This window comes from Nannobrachium achirus (assembly GCF_963921795.1).
Source record: "Nannobrachium achirus genome assembly, chromosome: 19".
In the NCBI taxonomy this organism is placed as follows: Eukaryota; Metazoa; Chordata; class Actinopteri; order Myctophiformes; family Myctophidae; genus Nannobrachium; species Nannobrachium achirus.
Window position 1 is genome coordinate 57598523 of NC_137826.1, and position 22614 is coordinate 57621136.

General features: G+C 41.4%; 2 protein-coding genes across 5 annotated transcripts in view; both read right to left on the reverse strand.

Moving 5' to 3' along the window:
• LOC308305102 (U2 snRNP-associated SURP motif-containing protein) overlaps window positions 1–6888 on the reverse strand; it is a 269713-nt gene extending 262825 nt beyond the window's left edge. For all 4 annotated transcript variants that reach the window (XR_013963086.1, XM_080749768.1, XM_080749769.1 and 1 more), the window contains exons 1-2: window positions 5996–6888; window positions 634–721 (exon numbers count right to left, since the gene is read on the reverse strand). Coding sequence is in view for 3 of the 4 variants with exons in the window: in XM_080749768.1 (XP_080605894.1) it covers window positions 634–711 (78 nt within the window). In the remaining variant the exon portion in view is untranslated. The remainder of the gene's footprint in view (window positions 1–633; window positions 722–5995) is intronic.
• A 5285-nt stretch (window positions 6889–12173) lies between these two features.
• On the reverse strand, window positions 12174–21612 carry ins (preproinsulin; the record flags this gene model as incomplete). The annotated part of the gene is made up of 4 exons (XM_080749580.1): window positions 12174–12379; window positions 14677–14870; window positions 15666–15770; window positions 21578–21612. 4 exons carry the CDS (start codon window positions 21610–21612, stop codon window positions 12174–12176), a joined length of 540 nt encoding a protein of 179 aa, XP_080605706.1.
• Between the last annotated feature and the right edge of the window lie 1002 nt (window positions 21613–22614).

The window sequence follows — 22614 nt, forward strand, 5'->3', positions numbered from 1 at the left end:
CGTGAAACAGGAGTGGCGGTGAGACCACCACTCAAAAAAGCAGTTATATGAGCGTATATTCAGTGATTGTATTTCATTCAAATAAAAATATAATTGGTACATTTTCCATTCATTCTCCTCACTAGAACGTGTGCTGACCATTTAAGGACTTCCACCATGGCCCGTATTACGAGCATAGCTAGATTCGGTTTTCAGAGGTGGCCAGCCAGTCCCCGACCAATCAGGGTAGAGTATGGCCGTAGTTATGTTATGATGGTCAAAATAAAAGTTTTGAGAACCACAGTCGCTCTGAATTAAGAACGTCGGCTAAATGCCTAGATTGTAAACTACTGAACTCAGAAAATGCCACGGTCTGGTAGTAAATCAGTATCATACATATCCTGAAGCTGGAGACGTAGGCCTACCGATATTCAGTGACTGGGTCTAATGATCAAAACGAGAACATTATAATGGTGTAAAAAATCTATAAAAAACTAAACATTTCCACGCTGTAAGGCCAGTAAGGGACAAGATGACCCCCGTCCACTTTCAGTAGCACTGAATACACCTTTAATGTTGGACAAATTATAAGTGTGTTTACAAAGCAGACATGGAATAATAATTATAAGTGTGTTCATAAAGCAATCATCTTACCTTCTTCTTGAGCTCCTCCTGTTCTCTCTTGGTCAAGGTTTTGACGGCGCTGACGGCTTTGCCCTTCCTGTCCGCCATGACGCCCAGACTGGAACAGAGAGAAACACCAGTAAACATGGTGACATTCTGAAAGCCATCTAGACAATTAAACACATGCAGGCATTGACACTAAGGCTTGCCCACGGCATGCCCCCGGCAGGTAAATGAAACTTTCTGGCAGGTGAAGTTTGCTTCCAGGTTGCCCGACCGGGCAAGTGCTCAATTGAGAGGGGACGCAACCGTCTATAAACACAACACCATATATCTGTCTAAACACCTGAACGTCTATGAACACAACACCAGATATCTGTCTAAACACCTGAACGTCTATGAACACAACACCAGATATCTGTCTAAACACCTGAACGTCTATGAACACAACACCAGATATCTGTCTAAACACCTGAACGTCTATAAACACAACACCAGATATCTGTCTAAACACCTGAACGTCTATGAACACAACACCAGATATCTGTCTAAACACCTGAACGTCTATGAACACAACACCAGATATCTGTCTAAACACCTGAACGTCTATAAACACAACACCAGATATCTGTCTAAACACCTGAACGTCTATGAACACAACACCAGATATCTGTCTAAACACCTGAACGTCTATAAACACAACACCAGATATCTGTCTAAACACCTGAACGTCTATAAACACAACACCAGATATCTGTCTAAACACCTGAACGTCTATGAACACAACACCAGATATCTGTCTAAACACCTGAACGTCTATGAACACAACACCAGATATCTGTCTAAACACCTGAACGTCTATGAACACAACACCAGATATCTGTCTAAACACCTGAACGTCTATGAACACAACACCAGATATCTGTCTAAACACCTGAACGTCTATGAACACAACACCAGATATCTGTCTAAACACCTGAACGTCTATGAACACAACACCAGATATCTGTCTAAACACCTGAACGTCTATGAACACAACACCAGATATCTGTCTAAACACCTGAACGTCTATGAACACAACACCAGATATCTGTCTAAACACCTGAACGTCTATGAACACAACACCAGATATCTGTCTAAACACCTGAACGTCTATGAACACAACACCAGATATCTGTCTAAACACCTGAACGTCTATAAACACAACACCAGATATCTGTCTAAACACCTGAACGTCTATGAACACAACACCAGATATCTGTCTAAACACCTGAACGTCTATAAACACAACACCAGATATCTGTCTAAACACCTGAACGTCTATGAACACAACACCAGATATCTGTCTAAACACCTGAACGTCTATAAACACAACACCAGATATCTGTCTAAACACCTGAACGTCTATGAACACAACACCAGATATCTGTCTGAACACCTGAACGTCTATGAACACAACACCAGATATCTGTCTAAACACCTGAACGTCTATAAACACAACACCAGATATCTGTCTAAACACCTGAACGTCTATGAACACAACACCAGATATCTGTCTGAACACCTGAACGTCTATAAACACAACACCAGATATCTGTCTAAACACCTGAACGTCTATGAACACAACACCAGATATCTGTCTAAACACCTGAACGTGGCCAGAGCGCTCTGTCTTCTGGTCTGTGCCTGCAGTGGAATGTAAAATAAGAGCACTGATTGCTGTTTTTACTGTTGCCACACTTAAAATTTTAAAATAACAAGTGTGAAACCATAGAAATATTCTATCATAGCCATGTAGGTATTTGGATTTGTAAGTATTGAGGTACAGTAGGATATTTTTATCGCACAGCCCCAGAAAGTAAAGAAATAAGTATTACATTCAGTGGTAATTAAAATCTTACCTATCATTTTATAATGGACGATTTACTTTTCGGGTAAGTTGGAATGACCTTTTGGTAAGTAGAACATGACCTGTACTTGCCCTACGGGCAAGTGCCTCTGAGACCTTAGTGTCAACCCCTGACATACAATACTATACTAGTGTAAGACACCTCAGGGCGACAAGCGACCGGTTGTGCCATGTCTTGGCCATATGGCCAGTGATGTATATCAGTTTACAGTTTAGGTATTTAGCAGACGCTTTTAATCCAAAGCGACTTACAATAAGCAGGTAATACATCACTATAATAAACAAGATAACATGTCAGTACATCAACAACAATATAACAAATGCATATGAATATCAATCTAGAAAAACAATATAATCAGTAAAGAAAAAAGGATTCTAAAAAGCCTAAAAACAAATTCTAACTAGCTTCCTGTATGGTCATTGATTTTTCCAGTAGTGCTATGGGTTTAGGTGGAGTCTGAAAAGGTGAGTCTTCATTCAGTCCACGGCGAAAGCTAGCAAGGATATCAGACCAGTTACCCATATATGGATAGGGCTGTCACGATATGACATTTTACATGACGATTAATTGTCACTCAAATAATTGGCGATTAACGATTTAATTGTGTTTTTGTCGTTGATAATTACATTTCTGTTTGGCTTGTAGGCTTTGAAGTTGTACATGGTAGATATGGCACATAACCTAAATATACAAAGAAATTACTGACATATTTGACAACTTACAACTTAAAAAATAACTTTGATAGTGGAAATAGCGGATCTACAAGCTCACAACGCGTCGACGCGTTGTGAGCTTGTAGATCGGCTATTTCCACTATTTTTGACTCTTTTTTTAAATATATGAACGTTTTTTCAACATGGTAACGATTATGACGATTGTGAAAAATAATCACGATTATGTCAAATAATCACGATTAGACGATTATGTAATAATTGTGACAGCCCTATATATGGAGACCCCTGGTACCATATATGGAGATCCATGCACTGTATATGGAGATATGCTGTGAGAGCCCAAACATGCTTACTCAGTTATTCGTTATGTGAAAGTCCTATGAGTTTGCCGCTCTGACATCACACTCTGACTTCACTGTGATGGCATACTAACAAGAATCCCTTTTATGCCCATACATGGAGATCCCTGATGTCATCAATATTATGCCCATATCTAACAGGAGGACTTCATATGGGAATGCCCATATATGGAGGCCACATCGGCCACATACCACCACACTAACAGAATCCATATACTGTATGGCCAAGACAGCCCATATCTGTGTGGCCGGTTCTGCAGACAGGGATCTCCATGTATGGGCATAAAGTCAGAGCCACAAGTTTCACAACCCCTTCAGAAAACAATTTCTGCCTCTAATATTTGACAATTCGAGCATTGTGCCAATGTTTAATTTGTAATTTTAGAAGTATTAAAAAGTCCTTAAATTGTAACTTTAGAAATGTGCAAATACCCTCTTATACACATGTTGGTTTGTTTACTGATGAGAGAGAAAACAATGTTGCACATTAAGGCAGTGTTTCTCAACCTTTTTTCTGCATGGGCAGATTGGGCACACTTTTCATGTGCCAAGAATCCATGGGCACACCAACATAATGGGGCTGTTAAGTCTGACATCATTTTGTAGGCAGAGGAGAACCTTTGGGGCCAAAAGGCCCCAGCGACCATGAATCTTTTTACTATTTTTACTATTTACTAATGTGTCTTCTCTTTCTTGTTGACAGGAAAGTGGTAGAATTATACTTTAGTTGTTATTTTTGTCTCGAATCTGTTGAAATAGCAAGGGCCACATATTGACAATACATCTGCTTGGAGGTCTGACTACAAAATTATTAAGGTAATCATCTGGGGACCCCCCCAAAAACACAGGCTGAGGACCACTGCTTTAGTTTACACCTAGCTGCAAATTGCAACACTAGATTTTATTTTAATCGGATGAATCTAGGGTTGCAATACCTCCCATAGGCAGCCAATGCATCAAAGCAGTTTTTTGCTATCTGATTGTATTAAACAGTGTCAAACTCACCAATATCAGGGCTGTATGGAAAGCTTGGAGTATCCTCTTTCTATCTGCAAAGTGTTTGTTTCATAAAAATCCACCTTAGACATGTTAGGAGCTACTTTCTATCAAGAGAATGGCTTCAGGTGATAATCTTTTCTTCAGGTGATTATTTTTTCTAAGTGCTGGAGATTGGAAGCGCTTGTGGGAAGTCACTCAGCGGTCCTGTGACCAGCTGGTTCTAAATGTCACATAATGCAGGAGGCAGCGGGACGCTGCGTAATCGAAGACGATTGATTGATTGATTGAAGGCTTTATTAGAAGTTTGCATAGGAAAATGTACAGATTCATGACGGTACAGTTCACTGGTACAAGGTCTACTAAAAGGAGATCCATGAAAAGACTAAGCTTATTTCAACAGGAAACCATTTAAGTATCTCATATAACATTGAATGACAGACAAATAGAACACAGTACTATGCAGTAGATATGTAAAGAAAAAGGGGGAAAAAAAGAAAAGAAAACAGTAAATCTAAACAAACAGTAAGTATATACAAGGAATATACAGTAAATCTAAACAGACAGTAAGTATGTACAAGGAATATACAAGTATATACAAGGAAGGGGCAGGGAGGGTAGGGTTGGGCTAGGTTTTTTACCAGTTGCGAACGGCTGCTGCCTGTAAGTGGTTTTTCAGGGCAATTTTAAAGGATGCTAGTGATCCACACTCCTTTATGGCCTTCGGTAAGGCATTCCACATTTTTGTGGTATAGCAGAAGAACGAGTTCGACCCTTTCTTTGAGTTGACTCTGGGTTGAACGTGATCTGTGGCACTGCCTCTGGTGTTGTAATTATGTAATTATTATGGACGAGCGCTTCCGAAGTTCAACACTCAGAAAATAAACCATGTCTGCTCAGATTTCTTGACAGAAAGTAGCTCATAACATGACTACGGTGGAGTTTTTATTATGAAAGAAACTCTTTGCAGATAGAAAGAGGATACTCCAAGCTTTCCATAGAGCCACAATATAGGTGAATTTATTACAATCAGATAGCAAAAAAAATGTTTTGATGCATTGGCTGCCTATGGGAGGTATTGCAACCCTAGATTCATTCGATTAAAATAAAATCTAGTGTTGCAATTTGCGGCTACTTTACAATACAAACCCCAAAATCAATCCTCCAGTTCTAGGCAACACAGAAGGGGAACTAAAAAATAAAATAAAAAAATCCACACAACTCCTCTCAGGTATATTAATGACATAGTTCAATATTCAAAATGGGTGGTCTTCCCCTTTAAGGTAATCATCTGGGGACCCCCAAAAAAACACACAGGTTGAGAACCACTGTTTTAGTTTACACCACTGATAAAATAAGCATCTCTCACACACAGCTCTCAACACCACGTGTCCAAAGTAAAAGTAAACACAGATCATGAAGGTGTTGGAATACATTTAAACTCTTAACTCACTTTTCAGTTGCTGTGTTCCTTGGATCCAGCCAGGGGTGAGTGGGCTGGGACCCCCAAAAAACACACCACACCACAACACACCACAGGGGTGAGTGAGCTGAGACCCCCCAAAACACACCACACCACACAACACAGGGGTGAGTGGGCTGGGACCCCCCAAAACACACCACACCACACCACACAACACAGGGGTGAGTGGGCTGGGACCCCCCAAAACACACCACAACACACCACACAGGGGGCAGCTAGCTACCAGAGGTGCACCTAAGTACAGTACTTAAGTAAATGTACTTATAGTTACTTTACAGACCCCACCGGGGCTGAATACATAACATAAGACCCCCACACAAAACCACAGTAGATTAATAGCTTCGGTTTGGGGGGGTTTGTTTAATCATAAAGGCCTGCTATCTGAGGATGCTTGCTTTGGGATCTACTTCTTTATAGCTGCTACCATTAGCCAACACTTTTAGCTATGATAAGCTACAACATACTACAAAAAACAAGACTGTAGCCTTGGTGATGATCAGGGAAACTACAAGGCACAAAAATAACAAGGTTCGATTGCTGAGAAGTCGTTTTTCTTTAGGAGATGTTCTGCAGCAGAAATGTAAGGCTATAGAAGCAGCACTCACACACACACAGAGAGAGAGAGAGAGAGAGAATGCTCCCATGCAACCATATAGCATCTGTCTGCTAGGGGGTCCCTGGCTGGCTGTGTTCTGGAGGGGGTTTTTAACACAGTCAGATGGTGATCAGATCGTTCAGATGCATGCGAGAGGGGGTCCGCAGCCTCAGCAGAGTGGATCGGTCTGTGTGATGTGGATGCAATGACGATAAAAACTGATTCATTTTGGCTTACATTGTATCGACGCTCTGAATGCTGCTGCTGCTGCTGCTATCATAACATAGGACAGAGGGGTTGCCAGGTGCGTTGTCGTCGCGAGAGAAATAAGCAACTATAACCCCCCATATGCCAACCCATAATAATAATAATAGGAGTTACTAGGGTCTAAGGTGGATTTTTATACTTTAGATATTGAGAAATAGCAGATATACAAGATTGTAGATCTGCTATTTTTTTTAAAGTCGTGAAAATGTGTGCAAATCTTTGAATATAGGCCTATGTATTTTTTTTTTAAGCGAACATTTTTAACTCAATGTTTTGCTTCTGAGGGGTCCCTGGAACTAAATATTTTGAGATGGGGGTCCGGGGCGGGGCCAAATATACATATCATTTTAGGGGGTCCTTCACATGAAGAAGTTTGAGCACCACTGACATAGAAACTTTTTTTTTTCTTCTTCTTTTTTTTTCAAAAAACCTTCAAAGACATTTTCACGATTCACGTTCAGATCTACAAGCTCGCAGCGCGGCACTCGGTGCCCCGCTGCGAGCTTTTTTCTGCTATTTTTCAATAGTTAAAGCAAAAAAATAACACAGTAAATCCTTGTACCCAGGGCCCAGAATGTGTTCATCCTGCACAATTTAGACCTATTCCTTGAAATAATGGCGAACCCTCATTTTTACAGAAGTATTGTAGCATTTCTCGATCAGAGAAATCATTCTCTGATCGAATACAATAGTGCGTTGCCCATGGCAACAACCACACACATTTAGAAACAGTCGTTTCTGCATTCTAGAAACAAGATTTACACTGCAGCCAAATCCAGCCTGAATCAGATCTGTACGTGTCACATCAAGATTGGAATCTGATTGGTTACATATGTGACCATGTGACCATTTAAACCAGTCAGATTCCAATCTGGATGTGACACAGATCTGATTCAGGCTGGATTTGGCTGCAGTGTAAATCCGGCCTTAATAAACACTTTGGAAACAAGCCTAAAAAGTGACTTTGCAGAAGAACAAAGCCCCAAGTCGCTTATAATATACAAGACATGGCAACATGGACGGGGGCCAGCGTTGCCAGGTGTTGTGAAAGAAACAAGCAACCAGGTCTGTGAAAACAAGCGACTATATAAGCGCCTTTTATTACAGAGCACTCGGATTTTTTTATTGTCTAATGTTGTTTTTAGATGAAGATTCTTGACATAAAAATGTCAAAAGGATCATTCAATATTTACAAGGGACTTTACATTATGAACTAAGCCCAAATTCACTTAAAACGAGCAGACATGGCAACGCCGATGGGGGCGTGGGGTACTTTTTTACCTTGACTGTACATAGGAGGCAGCGTTTCCTCTTATAACTGCATTTATTATTATTATAATTTGTAATAACCGCGTATTCTTATTTTGAATCTCTACGTCAGTATTGGTAAAAAAAATAGACGATCTACAAGCTCACTAAGGAAGTAGCCTACAGTAATCGCACTGTGATTGTGATTTCTTTCTTATTAGTTGTTGTCCTATCGATTACGTTTTGGATTAATCAAAGTTTTGGATTAATCAAATAATATTTATTTTTCTCTTATCAACTACATTGATTAGTCTGACTAACCACTCAAACCCTGTGTTCTAATCTTTTGTAGAATGATGCACACATCACCCCAAAAGAGTCGATCCATGTATTGGGAATCTAGATATAGATCTGCTAGTTTTGGTATTTTGATGATCAAATAGTTTGTTTATATAATTAGGCCTAACTGTTGATTGATTAAGTATTTTATTATACAGAAATGGAGAACAGTACAAGTATAGTCAATACAATGAAAAAAAGAGTATAATAAGACATAGGAGTATGTGAATACTTTCACTGTTGTCCTATGCAACAAAACTATTGCCTGCTACCATTGTGTTTTAGTTTACATTCAATGAGTTAAAAGGTGATACACCATGAAATTTCACTTTTCCTATTTTTTTTTTTTTTTTTTTGGGGGTCCCACTAGCACCTTCTATCCTCACAAAGTCCCATTTCTGACCGTTGTGTCTCTCTCTGGTTTTGAGAAGGCGAAGGTTAAAAGCATCCCACGGGTTCTCAAAACAGGCTATCCAGATTTGCTGCCGATTGTGACGTCATCTGCCGATTGTGACGTAATCATAAAAAAAAAAATCTAGTTCAGGCCAAAGGTGGTACTGCAGCTGAAATGCTCTGAGAGCCATTCAAAAATGAGAGGCTCTCTATTCAGGAGTGGTAATTTAGCCTCAAACCTTTTGAAAAACGTTTTTGGGACATAAACAATATGACATAAATACTTTTTAAATGCATGGTGTAAAATGTAACACAATGTGTTACTATAATGAGTAATACAGCTAGATCAAGGGTCAACAACAGGGCATCCGGCACCCTTTGGGGGTCCTCAGGTCCTCAGGTCCTCTGGACTGCCGTCGCGGCACCCCAGGGTGCCCCGTCCCTGGCCTGAAAATGTTGAAGACCCCTGAGCTAGATGAGCTTCATGTTAAAGAGGCGGTGCCATAGTTTTGTTCTTTTTTCTGGTTTTCATTTGTCTGAGGTTGACTTCATTAGACCCCCTTTTCGACTGCAGCTTTAACACCACACTACACCACACCACACCACTTACCACTCCATTACACAAAAGTACTCCTATCGGTAAGAAACAAATTGACCCTTTTAACTGTGATTATACTACAATATAAATTTGTATTACAACTATCCTAATTATAATACACTATAATGGATTATAACTGTGATTATAATACACTATAAACTATTAATGTATTACTATGAAAATGTGTAATACACTATAATAGATTATAATAGTAGTTATAACACAATATAATCTATTATCATGCATTACAACTATATCCTGGTGGTCTAAATGAAAAGTCAGTGAGTGATCAGTCATTATGAAGTGTTTGGCCCTGTTTGGCCTAGCTCAGCACTACTCTGGATTGGATACTTTTTAGTACCACGTTGAGTACCACTCTCACTCCACTCTACCCAGGTCCATGGGACAAGTGGAAAACCTGGGACAAGTGGGCGGTGTGGAGTGGTGTGGTGTTGGGCCATGTCAGTGGAAAAGGGGCTTTTGTCCCACCAACAGGTAACCTATAGTGACAAATCTTTTATTTTTTATTTTATGTTTCATCCTTTTGACAGATATGTACATAGATAGATGTATGTTATATGATTTTTATTATTTATTATTGTATTTATTTATTGCCAGTACGCCCAGTAGAACCTTTTTGATTCTCGACACATCAGTTCAAAGAGATGAAAAAACAAACTCACACACCCGATAACACTCAATTCATGGAACTTTATTTATTTTCTAGGAAAATAATCTGTTCACTCATTCATTCCTTGGTCTTTTTTTTCCAGCACTTTGTGTACAAAGACAGCAGAGTCAGTGAGACTGCATCTGGCCTGGGGTTGGCTGAAGGGGGGGGGGGGGGTGATGAAGATGAAGATGAAGATGAAGAGGGGCGTGGGGGTCCAAGCGCTGAAGCTGTTGCTCCTCTCGGTTGAAGAAGAAGCAAAGCTGTGAGCAGATAGAGAGATGGAGGCGTTATTATAAATACCTGAAACTCAGTGGCGTCAGTTCAGAGAAAGCTAAGGTATGGCAACATGACTGGTGTCTTGCATGTTGTCATACCTTAGCAACAGGCATGATACATATATTTTAAGAAGTACATTCTATTTTTCCCCCCGTTTCTACGGTTTCTTGGGCTGGATATGGCAGCCTGGAACGGTTGTTCAAGTGCTAAACTTGGTTAGTAAACGTGCCACAATTAACAATAATGCATTGCACCTGTGTAGCTGACCTGCGGAACCTGGGAATATACCATTTTGTCAAGATGGGGAGAATACAAGTGTGGAGAATATAATTATAATACCTTGTTAAAGTGACCATTTTGTAACATTTTGCATTTGTAGTTATTTTACTGTAATTAACCAGCACAGATAGACAAAGAGACATTCATGTGTATTTTTACAGCAAACATTTGTAACTAGTATATTGCAAAATGTTGCAATATACAGTATGCGTGTGGAAATCTACGCCATTTGGCTGATTATGCTGCAATCATATAATCACATTTATGACCAATATATTTGTATCTAAGTTCATAAAGTTAACATACTGTTTAACATTTGAAAATAATATTTTTTCAGGATTCTAATTAAAAAATAGCTAAAGATTATTCAGGATTCCAATTAAAAAATTGCAAAAAATAGCAGATCTAAATAGCAGATCTACAAGCTCAAAACACGTCGCACTGCAACACGTTTTGAGCTTGTAGATCTGCTATTTTTGCCTGTATATGACTGTATATGCATTGTGGCCCTCTGGAGTGAATGTGAAAATATAGTGGCCCTTTCCATCATCAAAGTTGCCCACCCCTGGTCTAGATGTATATGGGTGGAGGTCCAGTTCCAACCTTTGGAAGGTGGAGCTAGTGGGTGGAGGAGGGTCAGTTGCAGTAGTTCTGCACAGGGACGTGCTGGGCCCCTGATTCAATCCGGGAAAAAGAGTTGGAGAGGCCCTCGTTTTTTTTTTTTTGTTATATTTCGTCGTTGTCGGGTGGAAACCTTGTATGTCCAAAACCGTTTGTTTTGTATTTATGATTTTAAAAATGATTTAAACTAGTGAAAACAGCCGATCTACAATTGTGTGCTTGTAGATCTGCTGTTTTCACTACTTTTGTGCAACGGCCTTGTATGATGAAACAGGGCTTTGCTTTGCGAGAAAATGTATACATTTGAAACTTGGAGATATGAGGTTTCCGACAGTGACGATTTACTTTGTTGGCCGCCCAGCCCCCAAAATGGTTCATTCCCGGCCTGGACCGGCCGGGAATTAACCGGCCGTTCGGGAGTTGTCCCGCTTTTCCCAATGGCCAGCACGTCCCTGGTTCTGCAGGTATACTAACCTTTGGCAGGTGTAGCTAGCGGGTGGAGGAGGGTCAGTACTAACCTCTGGGAGGTGTAGCTAGCGGGTGGAGGTAACGGGTGGAGGAGGGTCAGTTGCAGTAGTTCTGCAGGTCTACTAACCTTTGGGAGGTGTAGCTAGCGGGTGGAGGAGGATCAGTTGCAGTAGTTCTGCAGGTCTACTAACCTTTGGGAAGTGTAGCTAGCGGGTGGAGGTAACGGGTGGAGGAGGATCAGTTGCAGTAGTTCTGCAGGTATACTAACCTTTGGGAGGTGGAGCTAGCGGGTGGAGGTAACGGGTGGAGGAGGATCAGTTGCAGTAGTTCTGCAGGTATACTAACCTTTGGGAAGTGTAGCTAGCGGGTGGAGGTAACGGGTGGAGGAGGATCAGTTGCAGTAGTTCTGCAGGTCAAAGATGTTGCAGGGCTTGTGGCAGCACTGCTCTACGATGCCTCTCTTCACCATCATCTCCATCTGGTCCTTGAAGGCAAACTCCGCCACCTCGTTGTTGTTGTTGTTGCTGCTGCTGTCCGCTACGCCCGCTGTGCCCGCGGCGCCACCGCCCACCTTGTTGGCACCGGACCCCAGGAACCCTGAGGGGAGACATGACAACACGTCACCTTGGCTGAAGGAGCTCAGACATTTTATTCTATGACAGGTGAGCTTGTAGATCTGCTACATTTGGCTAAGGTTTTCAGAATATGGAGGCTATAGGGTTCAAGTGGTTCATATTTTTTTCTTTTTTTTTTATCGTCACACAAAGATTCGGGGGACCCCCTGTAGTAACTCTGAGGACCCCCAAAGGGTGCCGGATGCCCTGTTGTTAACTCATTGAATGTAACACAATGGTAGCAGGCAATAGTTTTGTTGCATGGGACAGTAGCAAAAGTGTTTTTTGTATTTTTTTACTACAGATGAGAGGCTGGAGCAGCCTGGGCTGCTGTGGCTTTGAGCACAAGGGCTCATCAGTGACATAGCGTTAATAGTTTCAATATAGGCCTATAAGGATAAAAAACGATTTCTTCTGAACGATGTTGGTGTAAGTCAGTGATTTGAAGGAGGATATATAGGCCTATTGCTGAAATGAATAGGTTCTCCCGGTCAGGAAGAGGCAGTCTGTCTCCCACCTCTCCCCGGTTTAGAGCGCTGTTAGCTGGGGAGAGTCATGTCTGGCCTCTCGCCGGAGAACTAGTGAGGACTAATTTTTGCGTTTTCGCCAATTCAATAAATAAGCATAAACAAACATATTCACATGAACAATGTTGATGTAACAAAAAGATTTGTGTGGAGATATATATTTGTATATACACAGATTTATGTATAAAAACTACATTTCAGCGAGGGCTGAACTGATCACATACGCTGGGTGCCGTTTCACCATGTTTTCAGAGAGACCACGTCACATATAGGCCTATCATACAGGATAATTTCGGGTCGTGTCAGTGGCCTTTTAAAGGACGACTTAGTTTTTTTACAACAAGGGTTCATATTTTAGATTGTAAAATGAGAAAAGAAAAGATAAGTGATAGAATGTTTTCATTTACTGCTTTCTATTGTTTTAGCGATTTTAGTATTTGTATTTCAGTGGTGCATACAAGTGGCTAAATGTCTTTTTAGACACAATAAGCCGGCGATTTCTTTGTTACCATTTACTCCAGCTCCCATAAGTCACATCTGCCCATGAAAGATTGTGGTGGTGCATCTTGGGAATGTGCTTTTTGTGTCTAAAAATACATATTTAGCTACTTGCATGCATGGAAATCATAATTGTTAAAATCACTAAAACGATAGAAAGCAGTAAATGAAAACATTTTAACACTTATCTTTCCTTTTCTCTAATGACTGAAAAACCCTTGTTGTAAAAAAACATTTAGAACGGGTACACATTATTGTGTATCATTATTTTATGCTTTAACTATTAAAAAATAGCAGATATACAAGCTCACAGCGTGGCACCGAGTGCCGCGCTGTGAGCTTGTAGATCTGCTATTTTTGATAAATCGTGAAAATTAGAATTTTGACCCGATTCTATAAGTGTCTTTTGAATCCTTCTAAGATTTTTTGAAAAAAAAAAAAATATATATGTTTCTATGTCAGCAATCTGGCCGGCCATCGTCAAAGAAAAGGTCCTTTTCACTTCAACTGGAGCTCAGTTAGTCTGTTCTTGAGAGACTACTATGTCAGTGCATGGTGCTCAAACCTTTTCATGTGAAGGACCCCCCAAAATGATATTTATTTGGCCACGGACCCGCATCTCAAAATATCTAGTTCCAGGGACCACCACACAGAAGCAAAATTTGAGATACAAACTTTCGCTTAAAAAATACATTATTTTCAAAGATTTGCACAAATTTTCACGACTTTTTCCAAAAATAGCAGATCTACAAGCTCTCAGTGCTGTGAGCTTGTAGATCTGCTATTTGTCACTGGTTAAAGCATTCAATAATTCTAGGCCTAAATGGGTTAAGGCAGGGGTGCCCACACTTCTTTGACTTGAGAGCTACTTTTAAAATGACCAGCTCGACACGATCTACCCACCCCAATAAAGATCTACCTGAGGTGGCTTTGGAACAGTGGCACTGACGTTACATATAATACAAACACACTTGAAATGGGAAATAGTGAGGGAAATCCCATTCTGTATGGAAGTGATAGGTTTTGGGGGTAATTTGTAATGCTACTGACTCTTGAAAACAAAGCATTGCAGCCAGTCACCTTAATTCAAGTGACAGATGTGACAGAATTGTTTATACATATTTGTCTTCTTTTTTTTTTCTTTTTTTTTTAGGGCATGTCATGTGATCTACCCGCACAGCCTTTGTGATCTACTGGTAGATCACGATCTACCTTTTGGGCAGCCCTGGGTTAAGGGTAAGGTAGGGTTCCTTACCTCCCAGCATGGAGTCCAGGTCTCTCCTAGGGTTGTAGAAGAAGCCTCTCTCCCCACAGACCAGGTAGAGGGCGTCGACCAGGTGCGAGCCGCACAGGTGCTGAGGGGGCGTGGCCGCCTGGCAGGGGGGGCGGGGCCAGCACACCGCCAGCAGAACCAGGAGAGACGCCGCGGTCTGGAGACACAGGGCCATGCTGCACGCGCACGGACAGGCACGCACACACACACACACACACACACACACGCATGCACGCACACACACACACACACACGCACGCACGCACGCACGCACGCACGCACGCACGCACGCACGCACGCACACACACATACACACACACACACACACACACACACACACACACACACACACACACACACACGGATCCCTTAGTTGAGAGAGAGATGAATCAGGGACCCCCACAACCTGTCTATAGATTCTTTTTTTTTACAGCACAATCATCAGTGTATTTTGGATTCATGTCAATTTGTGTTTTCAGATATTTAACCACTTGAACCGTCAATACTTAATAAACGTCACCTTTCACTCTGTACTTAGTCTGCTCTTTTTCCCCTCTACACCAAACCTCTTTGCCGGAAATAGCCGATCTACAAGCTCACAACGCCTCCCAGCGCGAGGCGTTTACTATGTAGATCTGCTATTTTTGGCCAAAGTTTTCAGAATACTAGGGTTCAAGTGGTTCATAAAAAAAAAGATTCGGAGGACCCCGTGTAGTAACTCTGAGGACCGAGGAGAAAAAGCATGGAGGCAGTTTTGCGTTGTTGAAAGTCTATTCTCTGCGGTGGTGAACCTCTCAGCACCTCGCCCCCCTAGTGGCGAAAAAAGGAACCTCTGGGAACTCAGATTGCTCAGCACCAAACCCACTCTGTAAAATACACTATTTATGTCATGAGAAATAAAACGCATCCAACTCGACCGCCGCAGACACAACCCGGAAATAAGAATACTCAACTGTGGCAGAGGATCTTACCTGTCAGGGGAGCTGCTAGAGGAGGAGGTGGAGGTGATGGAGGTGATGGAGGTGATGGAGGTGGTGGAGGTGATGGAGGTGTGGATGAGGAGGAGGGTCAGAATGCTGTGAGGAAGAACACAGGCTCTCTGCTCCTTTTATACTGACCTGACCCTAGGACACGCCCCCTGAATGACCCTAGGACACGCCCCCTGAATGATCTGGAGGGGTTGTACGTGTGCTGATCAGCATGTTCAGGCAGGGACGTCACATGGGGGGGGGGGGGGGGGGGGAGTGGCCTTAATTATTTTATACTTTAACTCAGGGGTCTTCAACGTTTTCAGGCCAAGGACCCCTTAGTTGAGAGAGAGAGAGATGAAGCAGGGACCCCCACAAACTTTCATAGATTCCATAGTTTCATTGTTTGACAGCACAATCGTCAGTGTATTTTGGATTCATGTCAATTTGTGTTTTCAGATATTTAACCACTTGAACCGTCAATACTTAATAAACTTTACCTTTCACTCTGTACTTAGTCTGCTCTTTTTCCCCTCTAAACCAAAGCTCGAGGCGTTGTGAGCTTGTATATCTGCTATTTTTGGCTAACGTTCTCAGAATATGGACACTAGGGGTTCGAGTGGTTAATATAAAAAAGAAGAAAAAAAGTTTCTATCACTCAAAGATTTGGAGGACCCCCTGTTGAAGACCCATGCTCTATTGAAAAATAGCAGATATACAAGCTCACAGCGCGGCGCTCTGAGCTTCGTGAAAATGTGTGCAAATCTTTGAATATATGTATTTTTTAATCCAACATTTTTAACTCAAATTTTGCTTCTGGGTGGTCCCTGGAACTAAATATTTTGAGATGGGGGTCCATGGCCGAATACATCGATCTAGGGGGTCTGTGGCCAAAGTATATAGGAAAATAGCAGACCTCCAAGCTCACAATGCGTCGCACTGCAACACGTTGTGTGCTTGGAGGTCGACTATTTTCGGTGCTAGATGCCACACTGAACTAAGCACAATTAAATCAATCCTGGAGATGTGGCGTAACGGCATGGGTTTCTACACAGAGAGGGCAATTCTTTCAACATACCGTAAGATGCTGCATTCAAGTTCAGGAGAGTTTAGACAAGGCAATTCTCTTGAATGCTGCCTTCAGGCATGGCATGGAAAGAGGGGGGGGCATTTGCATTTCTTTCACCATAGTAAAAACTGCATTCTGAAGAGGGCACTTTTAACAGACGGATAAAAGGGCAGAGGCTCAAGCCCCCTAGGACAACTGTTACCTTGCACTACTGGAACAAAAGTTGTACTGACTCTGACCTCTAACGTACTTTTCTCTGAGAGGGTTGCTGTGGCCTCTTACTGTGGCTCCCTTTGTTGCTTAAAAAAAGGGAAAACATATCTTATTTTCTGGCCCTGCACTATTGGGTTGTGTTGGTTGTACTGAGTACTATTGCTGTGTTGATATGGCGGTGTGATACTTGTGTTGCACTGACTAGCATTGCCTGTTATGTGCACTTTTTTGTTTGGTACTGTTTGTTAAATTGTGCTTTGAGTATAGCTTTTGTGTGTGTGTGTGTGTGTGTGTGTGTGTGTGTGTGTGTGTGTGTGTGTGTGTGTGTGTGTGTGTGTGTGTGTGTGTGTGTGTGTGTGTGTGTGTGTGTGTGTGTGTGTGTGTGTGTGTGTGATGTGTCACTAATGAGCTATTTTATGTTTTGTGGTCACTTTATGTATATATTCTTCTTTTTAGTGCTTGCTCTTTGGACTGTACACTACACAGTACTCTTTTTCTTTTTCCTACTTCTTTGTAACTTGTAACCTTTAACTGCTGTGCTGCCTCTGGGCAACTGATGTTCCCCCATGGGATAATAAAGGTATCTATCTATCTATCTATCTATCTATCTATCTATCTATCTATCTATCTATCTATCTATCATCTATCTATCTATCTATCTATCTATCTATCTATCTATCTATCTATCTATCTATCTATCTATCTATCATCTATCTATCTATCTATCTATCTATCTATCTATCTATCTATCTATATGTGTGCACGTGCCTTTTAGTTTTCTTTTCCCTTTTACACCTCTCTGATATTATAATGACTCTTTCCTGGTTGGATGGAATTGGGAACTGACCTGGAAATCCTTAACTTATGGACCTTGATGTGAAAAAGGTGGAAAACCACTGAATGATTATTATCTGAATATAGAGCTTTAAAGGATAACTTTGTTTTTACATCAAGGGTTCATATTTTATGAGTGAGTGAGAATTATGAGTGTAATTAGAGAAATGAACAGATGAGTGTTTTTTTTTTCCATTTACAGCTTTCTATAATTTTAGCCATTTTGATTTCAGTGGGTGGGGGCATGCGTACAAGTGGCTAAATATGTCTTTTTAGACACAATAAGCCAGTGTTTTCTTTATGACTTATTTATTTCTTTATTTACAGTACCACTACCAGCCCCCATAAGTCATACCTGCCCATGAAAGATTGCGGTGCATCTTGGGAATGGGCTTATTGTGTATAAAAAAATAAAAAAATACGTATTTAGCCACTTGTGTGCATGCCCACTGAAATCAAAATCATTAAAATGATTAAAACAAAGTAATAAATGAAACGTTTAACACTCATCTTTTATTTTCTCTTATTAGGCTACAATCTAAAATAAAAAACGAAAATAATATGGAATCCGACGGCACCTCATGCGTGCGCTACACTGCACTAGAAGAAGTGGAACGTAGAATTGCTGCGCTCAGCGGAAAAAAGAAAAGAATCTGAGCGTCAGATCCAAGATGCTGTTCAGGGCTAATAGTGGGTAATCACATTATTCCGGTTAGTTTAGTCTGGTGTGTTTAAGGAAAGTGTTTCCGAGGGTTCGGTGAATCAGAAGTAAACGCAGAGTGCTTTAACGACCGCTGACCAGCGCATCACACAGCTGTCTGGAGCGCTTCTGTTTGTCCACTGTAAACATGGTGCTCAACCTGTGGGTCGGGACCCAAATTATTGTATTTTTGTATTAGCTACAATGTGAAACATTGTTTTCTCACTCAACAGACCAACATACAGTATAAGTGTAGAGAGGGTATCTGCCTTTTCTGCCCTTTTCTAAAGTGACAATTTAAAGGGCAACTTTGTTTTTTTACAACAAGGGTTCATATTTTAGATTGTAATTAGAGAAATGAAAAAGTGAGTGTTGAAATGTTTTCATTTGCTTCGTTCTATTGTTTTATCGCGTTTACCGTGCTAAAATGTGGGGCATGCGTACAAGTGGCTAAATATTTCTTTTTAGCCAGCAGTTTCTTTATTGCTATTTACAGTAACACTTCTAGCCCCCATAAGTCAAATCCAACCATGAAAGGTTGCGTTGTATCTGGGGAATGGGCTTATTCTGTGTAAAATGACATATTTAGCCACTTGTACACTTGCATGCCCCCAACCACTGAAAGAAGAATCTCTAAAACAATAGAAAGAAGTAAATTTAATAATTTTAACACTCATCTTTTATATTCTTTAATTACAATCTAAAATATGAACCCTTGTTGTAAAAAACTAAAGTAGGACTGTAAAGACCTTTTTTTTTTACCTCTGGTCAAACATTGGTCAAATTGTCAATACCGGTATTAGAGGCAGAAATTGCACAGAAAACATGCTCACAAGGCATGTAGATCGGCTATTTTCACAATGTAATAGATAGAGTCAAACTAACTGTTATGCCAACTCCTACAATTCCAAGTGCTTTTTAGGTTGGTGGGGTCCCCAGTTGAAATGTGATTATTTTGGGGGTCCCCAGTTGAAATGTGATTATTTTGGGGGTCTCAGCCTGAAAAGGTTGGGAACCACTGACTTAATGCATTAATACATGACGTTTCCTCCTCCTTAAGAGGGGGTTTTTCGTTACCATTGTCGCAAATTGCTTGCTCAGGGTGGGGGCCTCGGGCCTGTGAGGTATCCGCTCGAGTTCTCTCGAGGGGGTACCTCACGGGTACAGGTTCTGCTCGGGTTCTCTCTCTCCTCCCCACCACCCCCCCTACCCTTACCTCCCCCTCCCCTCCCCTTCCCCTCCCCCTACATGCGCATGCGCATGCAGCGCCTGTGTGTGTGTGCGTTCGTTCGTTCGTTCGTTCTTGTACACACGCATGCAGGACCTGTGTATGTGTGTGCGTGTGCCCCTTGTTGTCTTTCCCTTGTCTCTCCCTTGTTTCTCCCTCTCTCCTCTCTCTCTCTCTCTCTCATGGCTCTTTAGCCTTTGTAAAGTGTCTTGAGATAACTTGTTATGATTTGACACTTTAATAAAATTGAATTGAATTGAATTGAATTGAATACATTGAATTGTGTCACGTTATATTTCAACCACTTTAACTATTATTTTATGCTTTAACTACATTACAAAAGAAATAGCAGATATACAAGCACAGAGTGTTGTATATCTGCGGTCCTTGACATGAAAAATGTTGAGAACCACTGATTTAGAAGAAGGATTTAGAAGACATTTATAGAATCTATAGCCTATAACTCAGGGGTCTTCAACGTTTTCAGGTCAAGGACCCCTTAGTTGAGAGAGAGAGATGAAGCAGGGACCCCCACAACCTGTTCATAGATTCCATATAGTTTCATTGTTTGACAGCACAATCATCAGTGTATTTTGGATTCATGTCAATTTGTGTTTTCAGATATTTAACCACTTGAACCGTCAATACTTAATAAAGTTGACCTTTCACTCTGTACTTAGTCTGCTCTTTTTCCCCTCTACACCAAAGCTCTTTGCTGAAAATAGCCGATCTACAAGCTCACAACGCCTCGCAACGCGAGGCGTTGAGAGCTTGTAGATCTGCTATTTTTGGCTAAAGCTCTCAGAATATGGACACTAGGGTTGTGGTTAAGTGGTTAATATAAAAAAGTGGTAAATATAAAAAAGTCCGGGACCCCCTGGGGGTCCCGGACCCCCTGTTGAAGACCCATGCTATAACGGAAGTGCAAGTCAGCAATATAGTGAAAGACTTGCACAAATTTGTGAGCTTGTAGATCTGCTGTTTCTTTTTTAATAGTTAAAGCATAAAATAAAATAAATTATGATTTTAATGGTTAAAATCATAATCCAGGTCCTAAAATGTGGATATAAAAATTGCAGCTATGCAAGCACAGCTGGGGAGCAAAGAGCTTATACGACCGAGCCTTTCCATCAGTGAAACACGTGGACGACAGCCCTGTGTCTGAGGGCTTTGTTTTGATGACGCAGCGTTTGGTAGCGTCAAGGTACAACTAAAGTGTTTGCTCACAGCCGCGGAAAGTAACTCCAAGTACAATTACTCAAGGAAACGTGGCGTTTTAAGGTTTTTTTGTTCATCACGCCTGAGCTGAACACATCTGTTTCCACCATGGGACAGGGTGATATGTGATGCAGCGTGGAATCAAGCGCTAATTTGCGTCAACATTTTTGAGTGCAGTACAAGGACAACTTTAGTTTTTTACAACAAGGGTTCATATTTTAGTAATTGTAATTAAAGAATATAAAAGATGAGTTTTCATATTATATCATTTACTTTTTTTCTATTGTTTTAGAGATTCTTATTTCAGTGGTTGGGGGCATGCGTACAAGTGGCTAAATATGTAATTTTACACAGAATAAGCCCATTCCCAAGATACAAAAAAATTGTTTTCCTTTACGTTTTATATGAAATAACTTTAGTTTACATAGACTTCATAGACTCACCCTGTGACCCACACACAGTAAAGTCTGCTAGCTCCTTTAGGAACCTCTCCCGAGTCCCTCCGCTATGCAGCTCTGACAAAATGAGTGATTTAAACTCATGACATGAAGAGTGAGGAGCTGCATAGCGGAGGGAGACGAGAGGTTCCTAAAGGAGCTGAAAGTCTGCAAAGAAAGCTAGGTGAACGTATAGGCTATGCTGGCCGCACATACCAGTGTAAATGAACCTGCAGGGACGTGCTGGCCATTGGGAAAAGCGGGACAACTCCCGAACGGCCGGTTCATTCCCGGCCGGTCCAGGCCGGCCATTTGGAAAAAGATTAAGATTAAAAATCAAATTGTTCCATTTTGGGGGCTGGGCGGCCAACAAAGTAAATCGTCACTGTCGGTCAGAAACCTTGTATCTCCAAGTTTCAAATTTGTACATTTTTTCATAAAGCAAAGCCCTGCTTCATCGTACAAGGCAGTCGCACAAAAGTAGTGAAAACAGCAGATCTACAAGCACACAACGCCTCGCGCCGCGAGGCGTTGTGTGCTTGTAGATCGTCTGTTTTCACTAGTTTAAATCATTTTTAAAATGATAAATACAAAACAAACGGTTTTGGACATACAAGGTTTCCACCCGACAACGCCGAAATATAACTCATGTAATTGGCCCACTGGCTTGTCACTTTGTCACAAATCTTTGAGTAGCAGCAGCAGCGCTATCTCTCTCTATAGCGCGCAATGAGGGCCTCTCCAACTCTTTTTCCCGGGCTGAATCAGGGGCCCAGCACGTCCCTGTGAACCTGCCTACCAGAGTATTGTTATGCAAAGCAGACAGGTAGGGGATTGAAGTGTTGACCGAGCCGCCGAGCCGTCACCATCACATGCACAATTTGACGACGAGCGTACACGACGAGCGTGCACGCGCGTGTGCGTGTGGGACCAGGGGCGTCACAAGGGGTAGGAAAGTGGGACTGAGTTACTGGGGCCCAAGGTGGAGGGGCCCTAGTAACTTTATCTATTGAAAAATAGCAGATATACAAGCTCACAGCGCGGCACCGAGTGCCGCGCTGCGAGCTTGTAGATCTGCTATTTTTGAAAAATTGTGAAAATGTGAGAAAATCTTTGAATATATGTCTTTTTTAAGCGAACATTTCTAACTCGAATTTTGCTTCTGGGGGTCCCTGGAACTAAATATTTTGAGATCGGGGTCCGTGGCCAAATACATATCATCTTGGGGGTCCTTGACATAGGTTTCTTGCGCA